The sequence below is a fragment of the Alosa pseudoharengus genome, unplaced genomic scaffold (assembly GCF_046254945.1).
Source record: "Alosa pseudoharengus isolate Yale_2024_CS ecotype anadromous, Long Island Sound unplaced genomic scaffold, YU_APseudo_1.1 YU_APseudo_1.1_scf_3, whole genome shotgun sequence".
Lineage (NCBI taxonomy): Eukaryota > Metazoa > Chordata > Actinopteri > Clupeiformes > Clupeidae > Alosa > Alosa pseudoharengus.
Window position 1 is genome coordinate 35221498 of NW_027468718.1, and position 25674 is coordinate 35247171.

At 44.5% G+C, this 25674-nt stretch overlaps 3 protein-coding genes across 3 annotated transcripts; 2 read left to right on the forward strand and 1 right to left on the reverse strand.

The window, feature by feature from the left end:
* Nucleotides 1–1593: 1593 nt before the first annotated feature.
* bbs5 (Bardet-Biedl syndrome 5) lies at nt 1594–8553 on the forward strand. The gene is made up of 12 exons (XM_076264149.1): nt 1594–1754; nt 1952–2034; nt 2435–2500; nt 2631–2680; nt 2869–2996; nt 3342–3477; nt 3907–4002; nt 4377–4439; nt 4726–4860; nt 7069–7152; nt 7613–7636; nt 8046–8553. The coding sequence occupies exons 1-12, from the start codon at nt 1693–1695 to the stop codon at nt 8145–8147; spliced, it is 1029 nt and encodes a 342-aa protein (XP_076120264.1). The 5' UTR covers nt 1594–1692; the 3' UTR covers nt 8148–8553.
* A 951-nt stretch (nt 8554–9504) lies between these two features.
* Nucleotides 9505–14169, forward strand: klhl41a (kelch-like family member 41a). The gene is made up of 6 exons (XM_076264148.1): nt 9505–10886; nt 11156–11313; nt 11498–11605; nt 11764–11949; nt 12389–12535; nt 13004–14169. The coding sequence occupies exons 1-6, from the start codon at nt 9759–9761 to the stop codon at nt 13113–13115; spliced, it is 1839 nt and encodes a 612-aa protein (XP_076120263.1). The 5' UTR covers nt 9505–9758; the 3' UTR covers nt 13116–14169.
* fastkd1 (FAST kinase domains 1) lies at nt 14170–25544 on the reverse strand. The gene is made up of 17 exons (XM_076264147.1): nt 25211–25544; nt 24337–24893; nt 24117–24185; nt 23854–23979; nt 23037–23166; nt 22217–22485; nt 21299–21409; nt 20882–21013; nt 20510–20728; nt 19495–19762; nt 19094–19208; nt 18296–18424; nt 17536–17667; nt 16861–16974; nt 16085–16226; nt 15071–15185; nt 14170–14650 (listed from the first exon to the last, which is right to left on the reverse strand). Exons 2-17 carry the CDS (start codon nt 24675–24677, stop codon nt 14558–14560), a joined length of 2505 nt encoding a protein of 834 aa, XP_076120262.1. The 5' UTR covers nt 24678–24893; nt 25211–25544; the 3' UTR covers nt 14170–14557.
* Between the last annotated feature and the right edge of the window lie 130 nt (nt 25545–25674).

Below are 25674 nucleotides of genomic sequence, written 5' to 3' on the forward strand. Positions count from 1 at the left end.
GCCAGTTTGGCCGGTGATGCATGAGGCATTAGCCTACATGCATGATACATAAGGCTCTGTTTTCGGTCATATATCCCCTGGCAGTACTTCCTACATTTCCCATGACCACTGTGCCGTAATGCTAATGTACGTCGGCTGCACGCAGTTTGCAGTGAAACCAGCGCGAGAGACCATGGAAACGAACGGAGCGTCTACCAGAAAACACAAGGAATTAGAAGAATGAACGGAGCCAGAGCAGGGAGCATAGACCGAAAGAGGAGGGAGTTAGCCAGTAAAGTAAAGTAAAAAGTACCTAACACAATGCATTACGAAATATTAACGCATTGTGTTTACCTATTTCCTTTGTGGGGGGCTGATGTCATGTAACGGCCGCAAAACCTGAAGCAGCTAGATCGTTTATTTTATTGTCTATTGAGTTAGCTGAAGATGGAACGTGAGGAGCTTGTACTGTAGGCGAAAATTTTCAGTTTTAAAAAGTCCTGATCAGTTATCACCACCACCACACGCATCACGCACACCTGATCAGTTATCACCACCACCACACGCATCACGCACTGTGCATAGGGCACCAAGAGACAGAGGAGGGACCAACATTTAGCCAATAAATAGTAGCTGTACTGCAAACTGTTTTTCACTCTTGTTAGAGAAAGTATACAATGTCAACATGCACCTACAGCATGTTACATAAAGATGATACTTTTCAGGTCCTCTCTATAAAGATCCAACTTGAACATAGGCCCTATGCTACTCCATTTAATTGAGAACGCGTCTGAGTGCGCAGGAGAGGGAGAGAAAACGAGTGGCAGGTTCTAGCTGGCTTGTCATTGTTGATGATAATTGATATCTCCTTTTTATTAAGTTAAGATTAAACTAAATGCGGCAGTGGTTGGGACAGACTTATGGGGGTGAGAAAAGGAATGAAGCAGGGGAGGAGGATATCGATAGATAGATAGATAGATGAGATCCCAAACATGAAATGAAGTGTTTGCACTTTCTGTGTATATTTTGTGGTATGTATTCATGGCAACAATGTTAATAAAATGACCAAATGCATTCAGTGACACTCATCTCATAAACTCATAATTCTCTTATTTTCACCAGAAAAAAAATGGCTAATAGAAATTCTGATTGGCTAGTAACTTTAGAAAGTTACCAGCCACATTGGCTGGTGATCAAAAAAGTTAATTTAGAACCCTGTTCATATCATATTAGAATTATCAAGGTAGCCATTGCAATTTCAGTCATTTTCAGCCATAAATTGCCTGATTTTCGAGGGTCTTCAAGGCCCTCATAGCTATGGCTCATTTCCATCTATTTAGTCTATTACATATTAAGTAGGCCTATGAGCCGATTTGGCCGACCACCATCTTCCGACCTCTGTCTGTTTTTCTCATGACTCTTAAAATCTTTGTTTACAATAAAGATGCACTGCATTTTTCCTAATGTAGGCCTAGTTTACAATGCAGTGCAATGCAGTGTCATGTCCAAAATACTATTTCAACGTTAGTGCAGTACATCTTCTAGGCTGGACTTTATTTGTCCCTCAACGCTCACCATAGATGGGATGTTGCCGTGGTGACGCAGAGACGCGGATTAAGCTTGCCTTGTAGCTAGAAGCTAACTGTTGGAAGGATTGGGAATAGATTTGACTGACCCTAGAACTAACTAAACAGATATTCTGATCGACTGATTATGGCGTCTGTCTTAGATGTGCTATGGGAAGACCGAGATGTTAGATTCGACATCACTGCTCAGTGAGTTCTTGATTCTAGCTGTCAACCAAGATAGTGGCGTTAACCAAAATATGCTAAATCAACGTTAGCTGCTACCATAAAACACCAGCACATTTTTTTGAAGGAGGAATGCTATAGAAAGCATTATATGTTCTAACACATGTTAGGTAAATGCAGCTTAGTGGCAATAACAGACAATATAATTAAATATTTTATAGACAAATGAAAACGAGGCCCGGAGAAGTTCTTATTGACTGCTTGGATTCTATTGAGGACACGAAGGGAAACAATGGTGACAGAGGTACCGTTAAATACAGATACAGTTCACAATGCGTGCAATCTGGTGTTAGTTTACGTGCCAACAGGTAACTTCGTTAACTTCCCACTCATTCACTTACAGTTTAGCTAAAGTGATGCCATTTTGCTGCTTTTTGCAGCTGATTGTCTATTAGACCTGTAAACAATGTCGATTCACCCAGCATAACGTTACACCTGTTTCTGAATGGGTGAGTTGCACATTAGTAACCTGCATTTTCAACGAACTAGTAAGAGTGAACGTGCCTTTGTGAACATGAACATGCTTCTGTGTTCTAGACTAGAGTATAGACAACAGCACCATATTGATACTTGCATTACACTGTACTGGTGCTTGTGGGGTGGCACTGGCAGGCTAACTATATCATTAAATATTAACTTCGCAGGGAGACTTTTGGTGACTAACCTAAGAATCATCTGGCATTCACTTGCTCTACCAAGAGTCAACCTTTGTAAGTAGCTACAATATACCCCAGCTCGACTGGCATTCAACAGAACATTCTTCAATTTATTTGATGTAGCCTGGTATACAGTTGTACTGACCAAGAGTTACTCGTCTCGATGCTATCCTCTATTCCACAGCTGTGGGATACAACACTATCATCAACATCACAACTAGAACAGCCAATTCAGTATGTCAAATTATCATTATGTAATTTTTGTCACATTTGATTTCTTAGTTTAATTTGGTGTTCTCTCTAACTTTCTCTTTCTTTCTCTCTCTCTCTCATTCTCTCATACCAACCACACACACACACACACACACACACACACACACACACACACACACACACACACACACTGCTGTGTATACACACAGAAACTAAGAGGACAAACAGAAGCTCTGTACATACTAACCAAGTCCAACAACACCAGATTCGAGTTCATTTTCACCAATGTGGTACCAGGCAGCCCAAGACTGTTCACATCTGTCATCGCTGTACACAGGTAAGTTCCTTATCATGTCTTTGGCAGCTTTTCACTTCTTTTGTGACAATGTTTCTTAAAAAAAAACTCCACAAGGCCCAGAAACATACAAACAGAATAAACAGACAAAAATGTATTGTCCACATTTAAGTATGAGTATCTCTAAATTGTCAGAAATTACAATATAATTCACCATCTCAGTTTCAGTTAGGTTGTGTATGTAATTGATGAAATTGGTTCTACATTTTTTAGTACTGGCCACTTACAGTGTAAGAAGTGCCTTCATTTAACTACTGTTAACTATAACAAAGTGGTTGTTAGTAAAGGTTGCTCTGATGACTAATGTAATTGTCTATTTTCCTGCAGGGCCTATGAAACCTCTAAAATGTACCGGGACCTGAAGCTCAGGGGAGCTTTGATTCAGAATAAACAGTTGCGACTGCTTCCACGAGAGCAAGTTTACGACAAGATCAACGGAGTGTGGAATTTGTCCAGTGACCAGGTATGGGGCCTGGGCTTCCCGTGACTGATTTAAAAAAGTTTATATCTAAAAATGACTTTAAAAGTGAATCTCACCATTCTGGCGAGAGGTGGTTGCCTTAAATGTCAATCAAAGGTTGTGTTTTGGTTGACTGGAGTAGTGTTGGGCTCAGTTGGCTCCAAGCTACATTGTTGGTCTCACATTTACATAGCTGGGACTGGATAATCACCTTGACCTTTTTGACTGGCTCTGATTAACCTTTATTTTTTAAAAGACCTTGTCCTTAATCCCTCAAAGTGGTTCAGCAATGGTTGGTCTTGTAATTGTTTAGTCTGGGACAGGAAACAATATGACACAGCATTTCACCTTTAATTTCTTTTAATCGGAAGAATGAAACATTCAGATTCAGCACCAGAATTTGTAAGCAGACTGGCTTATGGTGTGTTTCAGGGCAACCTGGGGACCTTCTTCATTACCAATGTCCGGATTGTGTGGCACGCCAACATGAACGAGAGCTTCAACGTCAGCATTCCCTATCTACAGATAGTACGTATGCCAAACAACTCTGCTTCATCAGGAGAATGTTAGCGGCATTCAAGTGCCTTTCACGTACAAGCCAAAAGAAGCCTTTGATCAGAAAAATATGTGAAATTAGCATATCCTCAAATAATTTTGTAAACGTGCCTTCTTTCAGCATTTTATCTTATGTTTATGTTTTTTATGTATGCGCTGCAGCAGTGTACAGAGAGAGAGACAGACAGACAGAGAAAGAGAGAGACAGACAGAAAGAGAGAGAGAGAAAGAGAGACAGAGAAAGAGAGAGACAGACAGATAGACAGAAAGAGAGAGAGAGAGGAACACAATTTTATTGTTGTGGATCTACTGAATGTGTGCATTTTGCCGTTTGTCTTTGTGTGAAGCGCTCCATCAGAATAAGAGACTCCAAGTTTGGCTTGGCCCTGGTGATCGAGAGCTCGCAGCAGGTACGGCCACTCTACACTTCACCAGCCCCCACCCCCCCCCCCCCCAATCACTGACAACACACACAGACACACACACACACACGCACACACACACAGTCACTGACAACATACAAGTCACTAACAACTGACAACACACCGCTCAGACACAATCCCCATAAGTCACTGACAACACATGATGGTGATTAAAGGCTTGCCATGCTGTGTTCTGGATAATATTACACCCGTGCAGCATATTGGTCAATGTCCTGTTGATTATATATTTTTGTGTTTATTTCAATTTTTACAGACAGGAGGGTATGTTCTCGGCTTTAAGATCGACCCGATGGACAAACTGCAGGACGCGGTGAAAGAGATCAACTCGTTGCACAAGGTCTATTCTGCAAACCCCATCTTTGGCGTGGACTACGAGATGGAGGAGAAGGTAAGTGTGATGTGTGATTCAACACTGAGAGGCGTGCTTTTGTTTATTTTGTACACGGGTACACGTTTACTATAATTTCACAACATATAGGGTTTCACAAAAGTCTATCAGACTGTCCTGCAAGTGACGATAAATGTGATGTTGCTGCATGATACAACAAAGTTAAATAGGGTAACATCAAGTGTTCCGAATATGCAGTGACAATGATACTATTCTCCCTACTATGAGTCAGTCTGCCATCAAAATGAGCTTGAAGTTGTTATTTTAAAGGAAAAATACTGCAGTGTTTCTTTGATAATAAGACATATTTTCAGGAAATTCATAACTTGTGGTTTTTGGTGTTTTATCTCTTGGACTAATTTTGGTGCGTCACTCGTGTCCACTGACATTGATCTAATAATTACTTATCTCAACACGGCAGCCGGGGGTTTTTAGTGTTTTGAAACTAAAGCTGATAATCATATTAGTTGGAAATAAATCATCAAGCTGCATCTAGTTGCAGTCCGCACATGCACACTAGATGGTACACTAGATGGTTCTCAACCCACGCACACTAGATGGTAATCTACAGAAGAGGTTTGCAACCTTTTCGGGGCTAAGTTCAAACTGAAACGCCAAGGCACAACGACTTACAGTTACTGACTATGATTGTAGCAAAGGGAGAACGCAGTGACCCAACCCGGCCTTGAACCTGCAGCAAAAATGCATTGGGTTCCTCAAAATTCCACGGGACACTTTGCTTTGCCTTACGGCACTCCAGGAAAACCTCAGAAAACCAGATGAGAACCACTGATGTCCAGTGCATGCAAGAACCACTTTTGCACATTAGTGCACCCTAGTGGTCAACTGAAAGTAGTTTACATGTGACATAACATACAGGACATAACTTCAGCACGATGTGATACTATAAAGTAAAAATACTATACAGTGTTTCTTTAATAATAACACTTATTTTCAGGAAATTCATAACTTGTGGTCTCTGGTGTTTTATCTCAGATTAATTTTTATGCATCACTTGAGCCCACTGACATTAATCAAATAATAGGCTACGTGCACTCTGTACACTCATTTGTTTACGGTGGAGCCATGTGTGTTTGAACCTGCCGCTTGTAATTAGTGTCTACACAGACCCGGTTGGGTGTTGCATTAGGGTGTGTTACGATATAGAAAGATTTTATGCGTGTTATAATTGTTATCATTGGGCAAATATATTCAAGATATTCAGTGTCGGAGTGAAGAGGTAAGGAGCAGAATATAACCGAAGATGCCGTTACAACACGCCATCGGAAATAAATAAGTGTAGAGACGTTCGTGCAAGTAGTCTATTACTTATCAACACTGCAGATGGGGGTTTTGAGTGTTTTGAGACCAGCGCTGATAAAATCACATTAGTTGGAAAAAAATTGCCATGCTGCATCAAGTTGCAATCCACATACACATACATCAGCCTTTCTCAAACGTTTTTGACCTGAGGCCCTCATGTCAGACTCAATGGGGTGTCAAGGCCCTCATGTCAGAGTTTGGGGTGTTAAGGCCCACCCACATGCTCCCCCCACACCCCTGGCCCAGTCTAAGGATAGGCCCAGAGATCTACAGTATGTGGATATACAGGATGCATATATTATCATCATTGTTGTTGAGCTATTGTTGTTGCTGTACACACGTATGCATGTGAAATTAGCACATGTGCACATTGTGCCGTGAATTATCAGACGATGACATAATATGGCAACGGACATAATTTTACTCTGCGGACCAACAGGCTCCTCACGGACCGGCCCATAGTTTGAGAAACACTGCACTAGATGGTAATCTACAGTACTTACCAGAAAGACTTTTGCACATTTGTGCACCCTGGTGGTCAAGTCTCACACTAGTTACCTATAAGGAATTTACATAACATAACACAACACAACATGACATACATATACACAACATAACAGACGCAACATAACATAACACAACATGTAACATCACATACATAACTGACACAACATGACATACAGCACATAACAGACACAACATGACACACATAACAGACACAACATAACATACATAACAGACACAATATAACATACACAACATGACATACATCACATAACATTAGCTAGTTAGTTAGGTGGGAATGGTTAATGAGGGATTTGAGATTGTGTTAATGTGTCGTGTAGGCTAACAATATGAACTGTTGTTGTTGTTGTTGTGTTTAAGCCTCAGCCACTGGAGGAGCTGACCGTGGACCAGCCTCCTGATGATGTGGAGATCGAACCAGATGAGCAGACAGATGCTTTCACTGTAAGCATATCTCCCTTTCTCCCACATACACACACTCTTTATCTTGGACACACTCTATCTCACACACACACACTCACTCTCTCACACTCTCTCTCACACATACACACACACACACACACACACACACACACTCTCTCTCTCTATCTCTCTCTCTCTCTCTCTCACACACACACACACACTCTCTCTCTCTCACACACACACACACTCACTCTCTCTCTCTCGTTTTCCATGTTCTCAAAATAGAAGGGTGCCATAGCCAAGTATCGCAATGTCCCACAAACACAAACTGATGTTGCTTAGCTTCAAACACATCATTTGCCAAATGGCTTTAGGTTAGTGTAGGAGTCAGGTGTCACTAAACCATGTAGCCCCTTGAGACCTGACCTGCAATCGTAGACTTGTCAAAGATGCTCTCTTTGTGTGTGTTTCTAACGCTCTCCCACCCTTGCTATCTCTTCAGGCATACTTTGCTGATGGAAATAAGGTGAGACACTCATTTAAACTGCATGTGTGTACTCCACATTTACATACAGACACACAGGTGATTTGTTGAAATTCAAGTTAAGCTTTTGAAATTGTTGTTGAACAATTACTGACCATCACATTAACCAAACCCAACTTTAATAAAAACCTTAACCATAACAATTACTGACCATCACATTAACCAAACCCAACTTTAATACTAGCCTTAACCATAAATTGTTGTGACAGTTTTCAACCGATGGTTTGTGATGTACAGATCTGAGCATCTGTACATAGTCTATAAGCGACCATCCAAGTGTGACCCAGAGAACACCTCTTAAATATAAAATAGCCATACAAGTTCATACATGCAAGTGTGTGTCTGTCTGTATGAGCCTTTGTGATTTCCTCCTGCTCTTGTTGTTCTGCAGCAACAGGACCGGGAGCCGGTGTTCTCTGAGGAGCTGGGTCTGGCCATAGAGAAGCTGAAGGACGGCTTCACCCTACAGGGGCTCTGGGAGGTCATGGGCTGAGTCTGGCTCAGGTCCGGCTGTGACTCGCGGCGCTGATCTGGTGTGGATCCCTGCCAGACTCGGCCTCTTGCTAATCTGGGGTCTAGTGCACGGGGTCACGGCTGTCTGCACAGTGGTCTAATGGGATGCTATGGTAGTTACTTGCTTACCACAGTTAAGTCTGTGTTGGTAATTGAATGTTCAGTAAAATATTTAATTATGTCTGTCAGTGCACAGGTGGTCATTATGTAAACTATAGAGTTATTATGAATGTCAGTGGCATTTGCTGATAAAGTGTTGTTGTGTGAGAGGTTATTTATTTATACTTCAGGTCTTGTGTTATTTTTACATGTAACTGTATATTGTACTTTGTATAGATTTCTACAGGAAAAGGCTTTGTTATTTTGCTACTGACACATACATTAAAGTCTGTAAAGGATTAAACCCTCTTGTTCTGTGCCTGTGTCAATCCTGTTGATATGTTGATTTAGTGTAAATGCTCTCGAACAGTAGTGGAGTTCTCGAGGGTGGGGGGTCATCGGAGTCATCCGCTTGCTTTAGCCCGCCGCAATGCTTTGCTAACAATAATCCCGGAGCTATTTACAAACGTGTGTGCAGAGCCAGAGTGCTTCACCAAAAGCTAGAGTGGACGGACAAACGTCACCTGTCGGGCTGGCAGCTGCTCACTGACCCATGCTTTGGAAGGTCAGACTCTGGGAAAATCATACTCATGGTTAAATACAAACTAATTACAGTGTGAGGTGTCAAGGGGGACAGGAGCACAGGGTGATTATCAATGATGAATCATCATCATCTGAGGTGACGATGCCAGCCATCCTTGTGCTTTAGTCACTGCATTAAGAAACCAATGACATCTTGAACCCTCAAGCCTCACCTGCTCCATCATATAGGAGCATCATATATTCACTACTCCTCAAAAACACATACATCCTCTCATTCTGTAAATGACCCTCAGGCAGACAGACTCAGCCTCTGTGCTATGCCGATGCCCCAACGCTACGCTCACTTTTGCCCCTTGTTACCCCGCAGCTTCTGGTATCACCTACTACTGCTGCTCATGGAGTGATGTAAAGGGCAGTTAGAGCAAACGTGTTCTCTCCTGGGGAATGCACCCCGTCATAAATACACTCACTCACACACACACTCACAAAGTGACTTAAGCTCAGCAGTTGTTTCTTTCACTCCGTGACAGCTGTCGGAGTGTCCTCGTCTGTTTTCCGATTCGGCCAACCTGAATTCCTGCCGGCTATGACGGCCTCGCTAAATTTAGAGGCGGCGGAGTTAAATGTGCGGGAGACAATTCGGGCTGCCCCACTGCCTCCAAGGCTGCCCAACTGCCTCTTCATTGTGCCAAGACCAGAGGACCAGACGATCAGACCCGAGTGGCTCCGTCCCTTTGCTCTGACGGTTCTCTCTTCTCTCCCACCTGCTCAGGACTCTGCTCACTTCCACCAGGGACTACCCAAGCCACTACTCCACTTGTAAGAGAGGGGATCCTTCCTCCTTTACTCCACCACTCTCTCCACGACCCTCTCTCCTCTCCGCTTATTCACGCTCACCCCCCCCTGCTTTCTGCCTGACACACACACACACACACACACACACCGAGACATGGAGCCAGGGAGTATACGTGAGGACCTGCGCCTCTACCAGAGCACGCTTCTCCAGGACGGCCTCAAGGAGCTGCTGAACGAGAACAAGTTTGTGGACTGCGTGCTGAAGGTGGGTGAGCGCAGCCTGCCCTGCCACCGGCTCATCATGGCCGCCTGTAGCCCCTACTTCAGGGAGCTCTTCTTCGACGAGGACGAGGAGAAGGGAGTGTCCGGCGAGGGCAACAAGGACGTGGTTCTGGAGAACGTGGACCCGTCCATCATGGAGATGATCATCAACTACCTGTACTCGGCCGACATCGACATCAACGACGACAACGTGCAGGACGTCTTTGCCATTGCCAACCGCTTCCAGATCCCCTCGGTGTTCACCGTGTGCGCCAACTATCTCCTCAAGCAGCTCTCCATGGGCAACTGCCTGGCCATCTACCGGATGGGGCTGGTTCTCAACTGCCCCCGGCTGGCCGTGGCCTCCCGGGACTACATCACGGACCGTTTCGAGATGCTGTCGAAGGAGAAGGACTTCCTGGAGCTGGCCGCCCACGAGCTGTTTGCCATCATCGGCGTGGACTCGCTCAACGTGGAGAAGGAGGAGCTGGTTTTCGAGACGCTGATGCGCTGGGTACGCAAGGACAAGGAGCACCGTCTCAAGACCCTGGGCGACGCCTTTGACCACATCCGGTTTCGCCTGCTCCCGGAGAAGTACTTCAAGGAGAAGGTGGAGACGGACGACATCATCAAAGCCGACCCCGAGGTCATGAAGAAGATTAAGGTCATCAAGGACGCGTTTGCCGGGAAGCTGCCCGAGAAGAAGGAAGGGAAGAAAGGGAAGGATGGGAAAGAGGAGGAGGAGGAGGAGGAGGAGGAGGAGGATGGTGGCCTGCCCGGGTACCTGAACGACACGCGCCGGCTCGGCATGTACGTCAAGGACATGATCCTGATGATCAACGACACAGCGGCCGTGGCGTACGACTCGGTGGAGAACGAGTGTGCCTTAGTCGCCATTGGGGAGCAGATACCGCGGAATCACGTCAGCTTCATCTCCGCCAAGAACCAGCTCTACGTGGTCGGAGGCCTGTTTGTGGACGACGACAGCAAAGATGCCCAACTCCAGTGTTACTTCTATCAGGTACCTCACAGAGTGTTAGCTGCAGTTGGCCTCTGGATCAGATGAACTCACAGATAAACTGACTAGTGCGCCTGCTTAAAATCTTAAAATGTTCCATCCATCCATAGATTTGTGATATATTCTGTTCAAATGCATCTCGGCAATGTTGACATTTTAAATTGTGGGTATGTGAGGCAGGTATATTAGGGACATTATAAGAAATGTTACTGTTGTCACATTAGATATCTAATGAGGACAGAGCCTAACCAAAATGGGCGTGGCTCTTTCAGCTGGACCCCATTTCTGCTGATTGGACAGCACTTCCCCCTATGCCCTCCCCCAGATGTCTTTTCGCTATGGGGGAGTGTGACAACTTCCTGTTTGCTATTGGTGGCAAAGACCTACAGACCAACGAGTCCTTGGACTCAGTGATGTGTTATGATACTGAGTAAGAATGGAACAAGATATTAATTTATATACAGCATATTTGTTGTTCCTTATGTATAGTATTATACAATATTGTTGCCTATAGCATTTCATTTTACTGTTTATTATAAATCATTATATAATGTTTAGTTTATCATAGATAGTGCACATTAATGTAGTGACTAATCTGACCATGTGCTGTACAGTAAACTGAAGTGGAGTGAGACCAAGAAGCCGCCCCTGCGGACTCACGGCCATTGTGTCATCTCACAGTACGGAATGATCTACTCCATAGGAGGCAAGACAGATGACGGGTCAGTCGACTTTTTTTTAATATTTGAATGAATATGGTATATTATGAATATGACACCAAAAAAAATCCCAGTAGACTTAAAGCTTCAGACGTATTGATTAAAAATCTAAGACCTATTGGGATTTTGAATACATTCCATTTATCTCCCCCTGACGACAGCAAACACATCAACAAGATGTTTGTGTACAACCACAAGAAGGCCGAGTGGAAGGAGGTGGCTGGGATGAAGACGGGTCGGTCCATGTTCGGCGCGGTAGTGCACAAGGGGAAGATTATCGTGGTCGGAGGGGTCAACGAGAGTGGGCTGTTGAACTCATGTGAGGCCTATGACTTTGGAACAAACAAGTACGTGCTCTTGGTGTGTGTGTGTGTGTGTGTGTGTGTGTGTGTGTATGTATATGTGTGTGTGTGTGTGTGTATGTGTATGTGTATATGTATGTGTGTGTGTGTGTGTGTGTGTGTGTGAGGCACACCCATTACAGATGTATGGAGAACATGTATATGGTTTTTATAATATAAGATAAGAGAAGATAAGATAAGACTTTATTGATCCCACAGCTGGGAAATTTACTTGTCACAACAGCCCAGTAGTATATGAATAAAAGAGTAATCATGGAGTGATCATGGTATTTAGCAGACGCTTTTTTCCAAAGTGACTTGCATTATATGAGCATTACATACAGGCGTTAAAGCCAAGAATGAGGAATGAGCAACAAATTATACATTTTATTCTCTCTTAATTAGTTAACCATGAATTAACCCCCCCCCCCCCCCCCCCGGCTAGGTGGGAGGCCTTCCCAGACTTTCCCCAGGAGCGGAGCTCTCTGAACGTGGTGAGCAGTGGGGGGGCCCTGTTCACCCTGGGGGGGTACACCATTGTCGAGACGGACGATAAGGAGTGCGCTCCCACAGAACTTACAGACATCTGGCAGTAAGTATGGGTCCATTGGCACAGAGCGGTTCATTATGTTTTTTTTTTAGTTTGGATTACTTAAACTCTGTTATAATTGTATTTCATAGCGCATTTTCAATCACCTGTACTCTTCAAGGAAAACTTCACATATAATTTGCCTTATTCACCCGACGGCCAGAACGAGGCTAAAGGGAACACTTGCCATTACACCTAAGTCCAGCAGATGGTGGTGGTAATTGCAAACTGCCAAAAAAAAAAAAACTCACTGAAGTGAACCCTTCTTCTTTTTCGGTGAGCTTTTTTTTTGGCAGTGTACCCTTTAGCCTCATTCTGGCCGCCGCGTGAATAAGGCAAATTGCTACTTAGAACCCTTCAATGTTTTATGTTTAATGTTGTGGGACTCTTCCTAGAATAGAAGTGAATGAAGCCTATCATGCCACCAGTCTCACTGCCGTCTCACTTCCATCTCATTGTCCGTCCCTGCAGGTACGAGGAGGACAAGAAGCAGTGGACGGGCCTGATCAGAGAGATGCGCTACGCGGCAGGGGCCTCCTGTGTGTCCATGCGCCTCAACCCCACCAAGATGCCCAAACTCTAACTCCGTTCTCATTCACACACACATAGCTCTCATAGGGCCAGAGGCAAAACATACCAGAAGAAAAGCACACAAGTCATATTACAGTATCCTTGTTACATTGGGAAAAATACCCATCACAATTAGTAGTGTAAGCACACAACTAAGTTGACAGTGTAGTATCGCAGGGCTTAAAGCAAGGAACATCTCTGTGCTTGAGTTTATCAGAAATCTTTCAAAGCCTGGGAGCTTTATGTCCTGATACTGAGTAATGTAAAGTTGGACACACCGCTAAAGGCCCAATGAATCAAGGATACTTGTGATATAGATTGTTACTAAAATGCTGGTTGGTGTTTTGTCCGCCAGTACGCCTACTGAATGTGAAAATAGTAGAAGCACAACATCCATTTTTCATGAACATTCTTGTTCAACAATTTTGTTTGTTGGAGTTTCACCATGGCAACACTGCATGCTCGACTGAACAAGTGATTCCTTTAAGTTTAAGTGCTTAATTTTGAGCATTTGAGATGAGATTTGTTCCGAAAGTTTCAGCAAGAACTGTTAGTGATGCTTTAGAGGAAAGTGGTCATGTAGCCTGCATAATTTCACAAGCATTACGCCAGCGGACTCTAAAATTTGAGCAGGACCTATTGGCTCAGGAATGTCTAATACCAACACACTAGCACCACTAGAGGGCATCATTGTCAACATACACTTCTTGCCTTTAGGACTACAAACTCAACCAGTTCACATTTTTACACTTATTCTGTTTTGGTACACTGTGGAGTGAGTGGCTTGGGGTTTCACACTAATATTCCATTATCTTTCTTCCTTTCTTTAAAAAAAATAAATATGTGTTGTGGGGTGGAGGTATGGCCTTCTTACTCTGCTGTGATAGGCCTAGCAGATGCATCATGCAGAGTTCAATCAGTGTTGAAATGCTGACCACTGTTCTCAACATAAACCAGCAGAGGTTTAGTATAGGACACTGCCACATGTTGTTAAAAAAGACTTTTCACTTTAAATAGACTCTGTTGTAAGTTATTTTATAAAAAATAAAGTTGTATTGACCATGCTGCTTTTCATGTGATCGTCCATACATATATATTGCTTGCCTTGACTGCTGAAGGTTAAGAGCAGGCCTTTTTGATGAAATGTGTACAAAAGAGCATCAGACATTTTATTAAACATTCTGTAGCGATATTAGCACAGTGGTCAAACTCAATATTAGCACATAGGATTCACACTCATGATTTAATATATTTCCCAAGGCATCGTCCGTTTTTTGGATGAGTCTCACTACCATACTGCAAGGTGCACTTAATCCCCAGTCAGTCTCCCCTTCTTGCTCGTAAGCATGGTCATCTTCAAATGATGTCCAACCTTGATCCTGTGGCAATGCACTGAACTACAGGACCTTTATAAAAAAATATGTGTATGTGCATATATTCATGTCTGTCAGAAGTTCATGGTATGTCGTGGAATATCCTCTTCTTTAGGTACTGTTGCCACGCATCGTGAGTGGACAGCTCCATAGAGTTCCATTCATAGTGAGGGATCTATTGAATCAGAGTTGGGAAGTCACGAAATTAGGGAGGAAGTTGTATTCATAACTGATTTCACATAGTACTTCACAGTGAAAATAACAGTCTTCATAAATAATTTCAAATAGTACTTTACAGTGAAAATAACAGTCTAAACAAATAGTAGAAATATTAACAGGCTAAACATCCTAAAGTAAATCATACATTTATGTAAGATGATAAAATTAAATAAAAAAATGTATTTCATCCAAAAATGTCCAGTCTGTACAGGTCAATGGGGTAATGGTGATTATGAATAACTGAGATGCTAAAAATGCAAGCTGCTTTACTTGCAGTTTTTTATGACTACACAAATATAAATATTCACACACACACTATATATAAAAAAAATCGCCAAATAAAAATATTTACAAACACCAGTGTCTTTTACTTTACCTGGATGACATGGTATCCAAGAATTTCCAAGTGCCTTTTCCTTAAAAGGACCTCTCCTTTCCTATGCCGAGAGTTTTTGCAGAACGACCTTGGGCCGAGGAAGTCAAGGGCAATTCTTTTCAGCAGAGAAGACAGCAAAAACAAAGGTCAGATTAACCGTCTGTGTGACTTTGTGGATTTTGTTACTTTACCTGATACTATGATGCTCTGACTAGAGTTACGTTCAAATTCCTTCAACAGAGGTGAACATTCGCAGCGAACACTTTCTCTTTTTACCTTTCTCTTTGTCTTTTTTCACTTTTTAATTTTACCAAACCAAATTTTATCAAACAATCCATTTCATTGGTAACTACCTTCTAAAATTGTCTGAGTGTTCACAAATATTTGTGGAGAATTCAAGGCAAGCAGAAAACTTTGCAAATGCTAACATTCGCTAATGTTTTCGAATTTGAACGACCCTCTGGTCAAGTGAATTTTGAAAGGAATAGCATTTAATTTCTGGTGGTGAAAAACTGAAAATATTTTCCTCATTTTGCCATTTGACCGGGTGTGTGTGTGTGTGTGTGTGAGTGTGAGTGAGTGTGTACCTATATGTGTGTGTGTGTGTGTGTGTGTGTGTGTGTGTGTGTGCGCGTACGTGTGTGCGCGTACCTACCTCTGGGCTGTGTACGAGAATGTGTGTGTATGTGTGTGTGTGTGTCTGTGTGTGTGTGTGTGTGTGTGCGTGCGTGTGCGTGTGCGTGTGCGTGTGCGTGTGTGTGTGTGTATGTGTGTGCGCGTACCTACCTCTGGGCTGTGTACGTCCCATAAGTGCGAGAATGTGTGTGTGTGTGTGTGTGTGTGTGTGTGTGTGTGTCTGTGTGTGTGTGTATGTGTGTGTGTGTGTGTGCGTGTATGTGTGTGTGTGTGTGTGTGTGCGTGTATGTGTGTGTGTGTGTGTATGTGTGTGTGTGTGTGTGTGTGTGTGTGTGTATGTGTGTGTGTGTGTGTGTGTGCGTGTATGTGTGTGTGTACCTCTGGGCTCCTGCGGGGAGCTCCGTCCTCTCCTCGGTAGTGTCTGACGCCCACTGGACCTTGCCCTCCTCGCTGATCTGCAGCTGGCTGGGCATGGAGTAGGGCACCGGCTGGCCTTGTCGGTCCAACACACACTCAAAGTCTGGGGAGAAACCACAACACATGCCAGTCAAACAAACCTCACATCAAGGAGAATGGGGAGAGAGTATAAAGTATGGAGTGTAGAGTGGAATACATGTGGAAGTATATAGAGAATGAAGTAAGGGTGTGGAGTAAGTATAGAAGTATGGAGCATGGAATGAGTGTAGAGATTAGTGTAGAAGAGTGTGGAGTGAGTGCAGAGAGTAGAGTGTAGAAGAGTGTGGAGTGAGTATAGAAGTATGAAGCATGGAATTTAGTTTAGATGAGTGTGGAAGTGGAGTGTAGAAGTAGGAAGTGTGGAATGAGTGTAGTAGAGTGTGGAGTGAGTATAGAAGAGAAGAAGTGTGGAGTGTGTGGAGTGAGTGTAGAGTAGAGTGTAGAAGAGTGTGGAGTGAGTATAGAGTATAGAAGTATGAAGCATGGAATTTAGTTTAGAGGAGTGTGGTATGAGAGTGGAAGAGTGTGAAGGGAGTATAGAAGAGTAGAGTGTTAAGTGTGTGTAGAGGATTATGGAATGAGTGTAGAAGTATGGCATATGGACTGAGTGTGGAGGAGTATGGTGGAGGAGTGTGGAGTGAGTGTAGAGTGAGTATGGAAGTATGAAGTATAGAAGTGTGGAGAGTGTGCTTGCTTACCAACAGTGTAGAAGTATGGAGTCAGCACGGCCACACGGGCGCAGTTGATCCCGCCCAGAACCTCCCCAAGCATCTTATGGATCTGCTGCTGGACCGGAGTCACAGAACCATTGCCTGTAGTGAACACACGAGACATGAGAACCATTTCCTGTAGTTAAAGGCACACAGGAGCGGCATAAGATTGTTTCTCAGCCCTAGTGAGGCTCACTGAGTTGGAAGCCTGGGCTTTTAGCTCAGTGGTTAGAGCGTTCGACTCCCATGCCGGTGAGTGCGGAGGTGTGCGGGTTCGAGGGCCGTGAGCAGCGGACGAATTACGACTTCGGTTACAGTGGTGAGGTGACCCGGATGGGAGTGAGGATTTAGGAAGGTGAGTGTAATGGAGGCGAAATGAGCTAGCGTGCTAGTTGCCCGTGTAAATCCTCACAGCCCTAACCTTAAGAACGCTTCTAACCGCTGAGTTGGAAGCCTGGGCTCTTAGCTCAGTGGTTAGAGCATTCGACTCCCGTGGAGGTGTGTGTGTGGAGGTGTGTGTGTGGAGGTGTGTGTGTGGAGGTGTGTGTGTGGAGGTGTGTGTGTGGAGGTGTGCGTGGAGGTGAGCGTGGAGGTGTGTGTGTGGAGGTGTGCGGGTTCGAGGGCCGCGAGCGGCAGACGAATTACGACCTCGGTTACACCTACCTCTCTTCTGCTGCTGTTTGCAGTAGCGCTCGTGGAACCAGGGCACCTGGTACTCGGGGCACTCCAGACACACGGCCCGGTTCAGCTCCATGAGTCGGAGCCGGATCCGCATGTTCAGGGCGTCCGGTAGCGCTGAACATAAAAACACCCAACGCACACCGTAAGCCACGCACACTATACACATCATCACACACACTTTAGATCAGCTTTTCACTTATGAACATGCGAAGCACACTGAATTGCCCCAGTATATGATGTGTGCTATGCATCTAAACTTGCCTTGCCGTCATGGATAAAGTGAAATCAATCGTCACTGACGATGGCTTAGGCCAAAACACGTCTGTGGACATGGTATTAATAAATAAGTAAAGAGAATGTACTTGAGAGTGCGGTTTTTCTATTCTATTCACCTTTTGGCTCGCACCCGAAATTGTTGTGAGATTTGGAGTTGAGCGCGCCTGCTCTCACTGCTAAAGTGAAATCAACTCAACAGAAATGCAAGAGTAGGAGTCAACATAGTTGCTAATGAAGTCCTAGAGATGACAATTACTAGAGGGAGAGTCACTAAAAGTCTTTTTTTAACATTTTTTGAAAAATCTAAGAAACTAACATTAAAAGGTACAACTGCTAAAATGCATATTAAATACATTATTTTTGCGTGTCCAGTCCCCTTTAAAAGGACGCCAGGGAGTTGAATGCGTGATATTTGTATGGGTTACTGCCTGGACGTCATGGGTGCCCTGGGGGCGTCCATACTCACTCTCCAGCTGGGAGTCCAGCTTGGCCAGGAAGTCCACGGTGAAGATCTCCTTGATGACCTCCTCTGGGAAGTAGTCGGCCAGGGCCAGCGCGTACGCCAGCAGCACCAGCAGGTGAGGGTCAAACGAGCCTGAGAGAGGGGGAGGGAGAGAGAGAGGGAGGGAGAGATTTACATTTACATACAGCTCATCCAATTCAAAGATAGTAGCCGGTTGCACCAGCTGAGTTTATGTTTTATCGTAAGTTTGGAAGTCTGCATCTCACTCTGCAACCTCAGAACTATTTGTACTTTCAGTAGCTTCTAAACTCCAACGTAGTGCATTTTTATGTTCAAACTAGACAAAGATGCAACTTACACTCTGCTAATTGCAAATTAGCCAATTGGCCTTTTATGCAACACATCTACACATATTGTTATGGCATATTGTGATATTGTGTTTATGTATGTAAATATGTATGCTGCATTGTCCCAGACAAATAAACAATATATAAACAACAATATAAATAAATAAATAAATAAATAAATAAACAATGGCAACAGACCATCTGAATCCCATTCCACTAGGCCTACAGAATTGTATAAATCAGACTCCACTGTGCTTCAAGAAATATATGAATAAAAATCTACTGTGTGATACTATTCTATTATCACTTTTAGTGTGTGAACAAGTTCAACAACATATTTTCACATTTCCTATTTCCTATATGCAAGAATCTATTAAACATGTATATTTCCTTTAAAAATGCAGTATTATATAACCAATATGTAGTATAATAACCAATATGCATGAGATCTTACTGATATGTGGGGTAAGGCGTTGAATGCACGCGTTGAATAACTCGTCCACTAGTGGCGTGTCATAGTTCAGCACGGCGAAAGGCAACAAGGTGGCGTAGGTGGCCGAGAAGTGAATCTACAGGAGAGTGACAATTGCACAAACATTACAACAGAAAGGTCACCCAGCAAAAATTGTGTGAAAAACAGATGTTTTATAGCCTTCTTGCAACGAAAGTGTTTACATGCAATTTGATGTGCTCGCAAAAGCCCATATGATATAGTCAATAACTTGGCAAAAGAATGTAAAATAATACATTTGTATTTTGAGTAGTAGAACTAAGTTGTAACTTGTGTAGTTGACACTGTGACATGTAAAGTTAAGCTTGCCAATAGCTTAACAGTCAGTCATAGGCCATAGGCACCTGCTGTATGTTCTCCAGTGCCACCTGGGCGATCCGATCCAAGAGGTGCGGGCTGAGGTAGTTGGTGCGTGTCAGGAAGATGGCCACATCCGGCACGTTGCCCGGGGCGATCTGGTCGACCAGTCTCCGACATGCGGCCACCGACTCCTCGAGGAGCATCTCCTCGAACCACTCCCCTGACAGGTACCGCAACTCCTCTAAGAGCAGCTCCAGGCGGTCCGCGTGGCCCAACCTCTCATGGCCGCAGCGGATCAGGCTCTGGAGGAGTCTGGGGGACAGGGGAGAAAAGAAGACCTCATGTCTCATATTTTCACACATCAATTCAAAGGCATTTTTAATCTATGATTTACAGTACAGATGGCTGTTTTTTTATCAGTAACAGTACTAACAAACACATGACCTTGCAGTGGTTAGGGTCTTGCTCTACCATTTCAACTACAGGGATCAATAACAGAAACATTTTCGTTATAACAGGGCAGCAAACATCAGCAATCAGTACAGAAGATCTAAGGACTCACATCAATCATAAATAATTGAGAGCTGAGAAGGCAGACACAAAGTCTCCCACTCACAACGTCAGCCATGGGAGGCACACATGCTAGCGGCACACATGCTAGCGGCACACGTGCTAGCGGCAGATGTGCTAGCGGCAGATGTGCTAGCAGCAAGGCCAAACCCTGTGGGTGGTGGCATCTCTTAAGGGGTCAGGGAGTGAAATCTACCTGCTGACTACACAAACTCCATGTCTATTGTTTATTCAACTAATTTAGTGTTCCAGGGCTTCCATGAAAAAGAGATTTAGATCTCAATGGGACTCATCTTAAAAAATAATAAACAAACAAACTGCATCAACTAAGCAGTTCAGCTTTGGAACCAACTTCCCAATGACATACAAAAACATGCTCCAACTGTTGCCAGTTTCAAATCCAAGACCAAACTGTTCTTACAGTTACACCAACTCAAAGTGTATTCAATTATTAATACCCCCAACCCAGGCAGAGTCCCCCACACACACCTGACATAGCGGCTGGGGGTGCTGTGGAGGTACGTGGGGTCGTGACGGAGCCACTTGGCGATGGCCTGGGCGTGGGTGTTGAGGTCGTTGAGGTTGCACTGGGGCAGGACGGCCTCCACGCGGGCCAGCGCCGTCTCGTCCAGCCGGGGGGAGGGCAACATGGAGAGGATGCGCGTCAGCATGGTGACCTCATACGGGAACACGCTGGACTGCAGGAACCTGGGGAGACGAGCGAGGATGGAGGAGTTCATGGAGAGAGAGAGTGTGTGTGTGTGTGTGTATGTTATCTAATATATATATATATTTTTTTTCTTCTCCTCTTTATGGTCTGTATGTTAGCATCCTCTAACACCTCTTGGCTTTAGAACTCACTTGAGCATGATGGTGCGGAGGCGATTATAGATGTCCGGACTCTGGTAGTGCAGCACCATGAGGGTCTGGGTCGCCCTGACGATCTCCACTGGACGGAAGTGGTCCAGGTTTTTGTGCAGAATGGAGGCAAACCTGTGGGCACACTCAAAGTAAGACTCACATCCTCCCACACATAGTTATACACGCACCCCTTAAAAAGTTCAGATGGATGCGACTGTTGTTAGGATATCATATTCTTCAAGAGATTTTCTGACTTTGGACGCATCTTTTTTATCCTCTCAGTTGTCTTCTTGTGCCTGTTCTTTTAAATAATCTGTACTTTATCAAACCTCAGTGCACAGCATATAGAGTACAATGTATACAGGAATCTGTGTTTCACTCAAAACTGTAAACTGTGAGGAGGACAGAAATACTTACTTGTTGATGAGCTGGGGGTTCCTGCACTGCAGCTCCTCCAGAGTCTCTGCCACAGCCAGGGCCTGCTGGCCGTTCAGCTCATCCGCCAGGAGCAAGGCCATTCCCTCCAGCCTAGCACAGCAGCACAGCACAGCGCTGGATTAGAACACTACTGCCTCATATTTACGCTACATATTACGCTACCTATTACGCTACCTATTCGCACTGTACCAGATTGTTCTGTATTTTTTTTAAGTCGCTTTGGACAAAAGTGTCAGCTAAATGAATGAGTCGGAATGTGTTGGTCAGGAGTAAGATGGTTAGAATGTAGGGGTCAGCCTGGATTCTTTTAGACACTTTATCCAGGATGGGAGCGGGCGTTACACAATGATAACCAGCGTTTGAAATCACTTTGCATATAACCAAAAGTTCCACTGACCATTATTATAAGATACAGACATCTATTTTTATTGAGTAAAAAACTGTGTTTAAAACCTTCATTTACAAGAACGATGTGTTTGCGGTCCTTTCATGAGGACTTCTGTAATTTCACCACTGATTGCATCGAAAATGAACTGAGAGTGTTCAGACCTATCCTCAAATGAGACTGGTTTGGTGTCAGCCAGGCTGGGGGTCAGGTGACCTTTGACCCCATGATCTAATGTAACCTAATCACATTAGGCAGCATTAATATGTTTGAACATCAGTCAAAATCCCTAAACGTGTGACACATTGTGCAATATTCTATTCTAACAGGAAGTAATTTCTTGATCCCATCTCCATCTCTCTCTCCCACTTGTTTCCTGTCACTCTCAACTGTACTATATACATGTTGCCAAAAAGCTCCCAAAATACACATAAACAACAACAACCACAACAACAATCACAAACATGAACCTTGAGTCTCTCCGGCCGGTCCCCTTCCCCCCCCCCCCTCACCTCTCGCGGGTGTCCTGGTTGGCCATGGGTCCGAGCGTGGCGAAGAGCTTGGTGAAGGCCACGGGGTCGCTGCTGGCGTCCACCAGCTCCAGCAGGCGCTGGCGGGAGGCCAGGCGGAAGTCGCAGTTGTTGAACTGCAGCGTCTGGTAGAGGCCCGTGATGATGGAGATGTCCTCGGCGCTCATCTGCGCCACGTTGAGCAGCAGCAGGCGGTTGCACTTCTCCAGCAGCGGACGGTGCGTGTGCTTGGAGTTACGCATGAACTGCACCTGGTGCACGGGGAACACATAACAAAGATTTCAATTTTACATATGTAAATTGGGGAGGTCTGATGATTATGAAGTTTATTCAGTGTATCTGGTAAGGTGGAAGAATAAAAAGACTGGTGTAAAGGTATAAAACAGTATTCATGATTTATAGTTGTTTACCTACATATCACAGCAACAGGAACATGCATGATTGTGAGCTTGATTCTTAAATACCTGCCTATCTGTCTACAACTCACAATGCTTTTGTGCATGAATCACACACAACAAGAATCTGACACAAACAAGAAGCTGAACATGAAACCTGAAACTGCTGCATCCGCAACACTTTAACAATCAGGAATGTGAAGATGCAATCAGAAAGCACTGCACTCACAAAATGTTATGGCAATCATGCGTGTGGGGGATTCGCTCTGACAGTACACTGAATCACAATACACTGGGGTGTCCAGAGACAACAAAGGACACAATCATAAATAAGGCGTACAGTATCAAAAGTGATACAGAGAGAGGAAACGTCATAATCTTGCGTGTGTTCCACTTATGTGACGCACCACACGGCGTGGGTTGTTGTACTTGGTTGGGTTCATGGAGTCGAGCAGGACGTCAGCCTTCTTGATGAGCGCGTCCCGCAGCCGAGGCGACGACAGGGAGGAGATGCTGATCATCAGTGTAGTGAGCACCCTGAGGAGAGTACAGGGGCCGTTAGGTAGAGGAACTGAGGAACATACACACACTTTCTACCCTGAGGAGAGTAGAGGGGCCGTTAGGTAGAGGAACTGAGGAACATACATGTACACACACTTTCTACCCTAAGGAGAGTAGAGGGGCCGTTAGGTAGAGGAACTGAGGAACATACACACACTTTCTACCCTGAGGAGAGTAGAGGGGCCGAGGGGCCGATGTAGGTTATTAATTAATTTATTTATTTATTCATCTATTTTAATCTAAAAGTAAAACGCAATCAATATTTCCATCGCTGATGTAAATGTGGACTTTACTTTGATGGACTTCGATGCTGACATGAACCGCCCTTACAAGGTGTTATAAATAAATCGAGATTCCTAGGAGACACTATAACTTGGGCAGCAATGGACACAGGTAGCACCATGACCGCACACACAGCACAAACAAAGCACAAAGCAGAGGAGGCAACAGGAGGAAAGGAGGAAACAGGATCTCTCTGGATTTCACTGATTCCAATAGGGCAGGAAAGAACACACATGCAAAGATTCCAGTGGGGTCTCAGTCTGGAGAACAGAGGTTATTTAAGTTGTCTGATGCCAGGTATGTCCACACAATCTATTGTAGTCAAACAGAGAATTTTAATGTCTTAACAAAACCAAACAGCAGAGGAAAACCAGCACCCACCTTGCATCGTTTATCAAGTGGACCTTCTGTCTGACAATCTCCGTAATCTCACCCATCAGAGTGCTATGCTGCAGGTACTGATCATTAAGGCAGATAGAGAACTTGGAGAGTGTGGGCATCTGAAGCCTGGGAGAGAAGGTGGCCCACAGCTCAACACACTGACGACATGGCAATACTCAGCTTATTTGTGAATGCTCAAAATGCATTTCCAATCCTAAATGCTTCAAGATACAGGATTGGAGGGGATTGAATAGGCCACTCACCTGTCTAGTCTGTTCCATGCCTCTGTCACTAACTGCTGGATGAGGGAATCATGGGGTTCCACACGGAGTCTGTGAAAAACACATCACGTCAAATTAAGTGTTCATTATATTTTAACTTCCAGACTTGTGGCAATCGTTCATCATAACCTGGACACACAGTCCACCTTACCCTAAGTCTGTCCAAACACAAACACACAACACACACACACCTGCCCCACACCTGAGTGCATCGTAGAGCATGTCCACCACCATGCTGTCGTCCATCTGGCTGATCTTGTTCTCGGCCAGCACACGCAGCGTGAGGAACTGCGGATGTTGGCGCACCTGCTTGATGGTGCGGAGGAGCTCGGGCCTCTCCTTCTGGAAGTGCCACAGCAGGCCCATGGCGCAGCCCACATGGCCCACCGACAGCTTGGCCTTGTGCCGCCCCACCACCTCCAGGACCTTGTCCTCGCCTGAGCACGCCTGCAGCTGGTCCATCACCTGGTCCCGAGACAACGGGCTCAAGCGGAGGAACCGCCGCTGGGACGTGCAAAGTCTGAGGGATGTCAGGCGCAGCATGGCTGGTGAGGAAGGGGTAGGATGAGGAGAGAGGAGGAAGGAGAGAGAAAGAGGAGGAAGGGGGGGAGGAGGAGGAGATGGGAGTGACCAGGTTTGATCAGGAGGGTGTCATATTCAAGCTATATGGGATATGCTGGTCATCGTGGTTCTGTTTAAGATTAGGAGTTCGGTTCAAGTGAAATGCTGTCGTCTTTTGTCATGTCTGAAGTGTCACAGCTGCAGATAAAGAGAAAGAGGAATTGAAGTAAGTTAAATGTAAAACTTAGATGACAGCTAAGAAACCTCCACAGTATTTCTTAGATTTAGAGATGCTGACATGATGTGCCATAGTTCTGCCTAAAATTATTTTTGTCAAATTGCGCCGAGACGTGCAAGTTTTAAGTGTCACTACCTATGTTATACAGTCTATGGTCACTGGTCAGGTGTCAAACAAGAGGGTAGGTGTGCATGTAGCGTGATGCTAGTATGTAGCCAATTTACTAATGTTATCGTAGCCTAACTTTGGTACAGACAAGTCTCAAAATTCAGCTTACCTCTTAAGGTGCAAGTCCACATCACAACACCACCGACGCTGGCCTGAGGTCGGTTATCATTGTGACAGATAGCGGGTGTGACTTTCAAGCATGGCTAACGACAACGCACGTCCCAGCGTTATAAAAACGACCTGGCTAACTTAGCAACTCACGTGGGGACCCTTGTCATATTTGTCTATGCATAACGTTACAACATAGCTAACACGCTTGTCGGGGAGTTTGGTAGAGACTGTATTCTGACAGGATCTTTTCACAATTATCAATATTCTTCTACTGTGTGCTTTAGAAAGAGCGGTTTTCGGAAATATTTGTTGAAGCCGGGCATTGCGGCCAACTGTGGGAGTATGCGGTTAGCTAACATGCAAAGTACAGACAGCAGCTAAAGTCTGCTCACGCTTGCCACTGTAGGACAGGAGTGCAATTGCTGTTCACGAAGGACAATCATACAGACTCTTCTGTAGGGC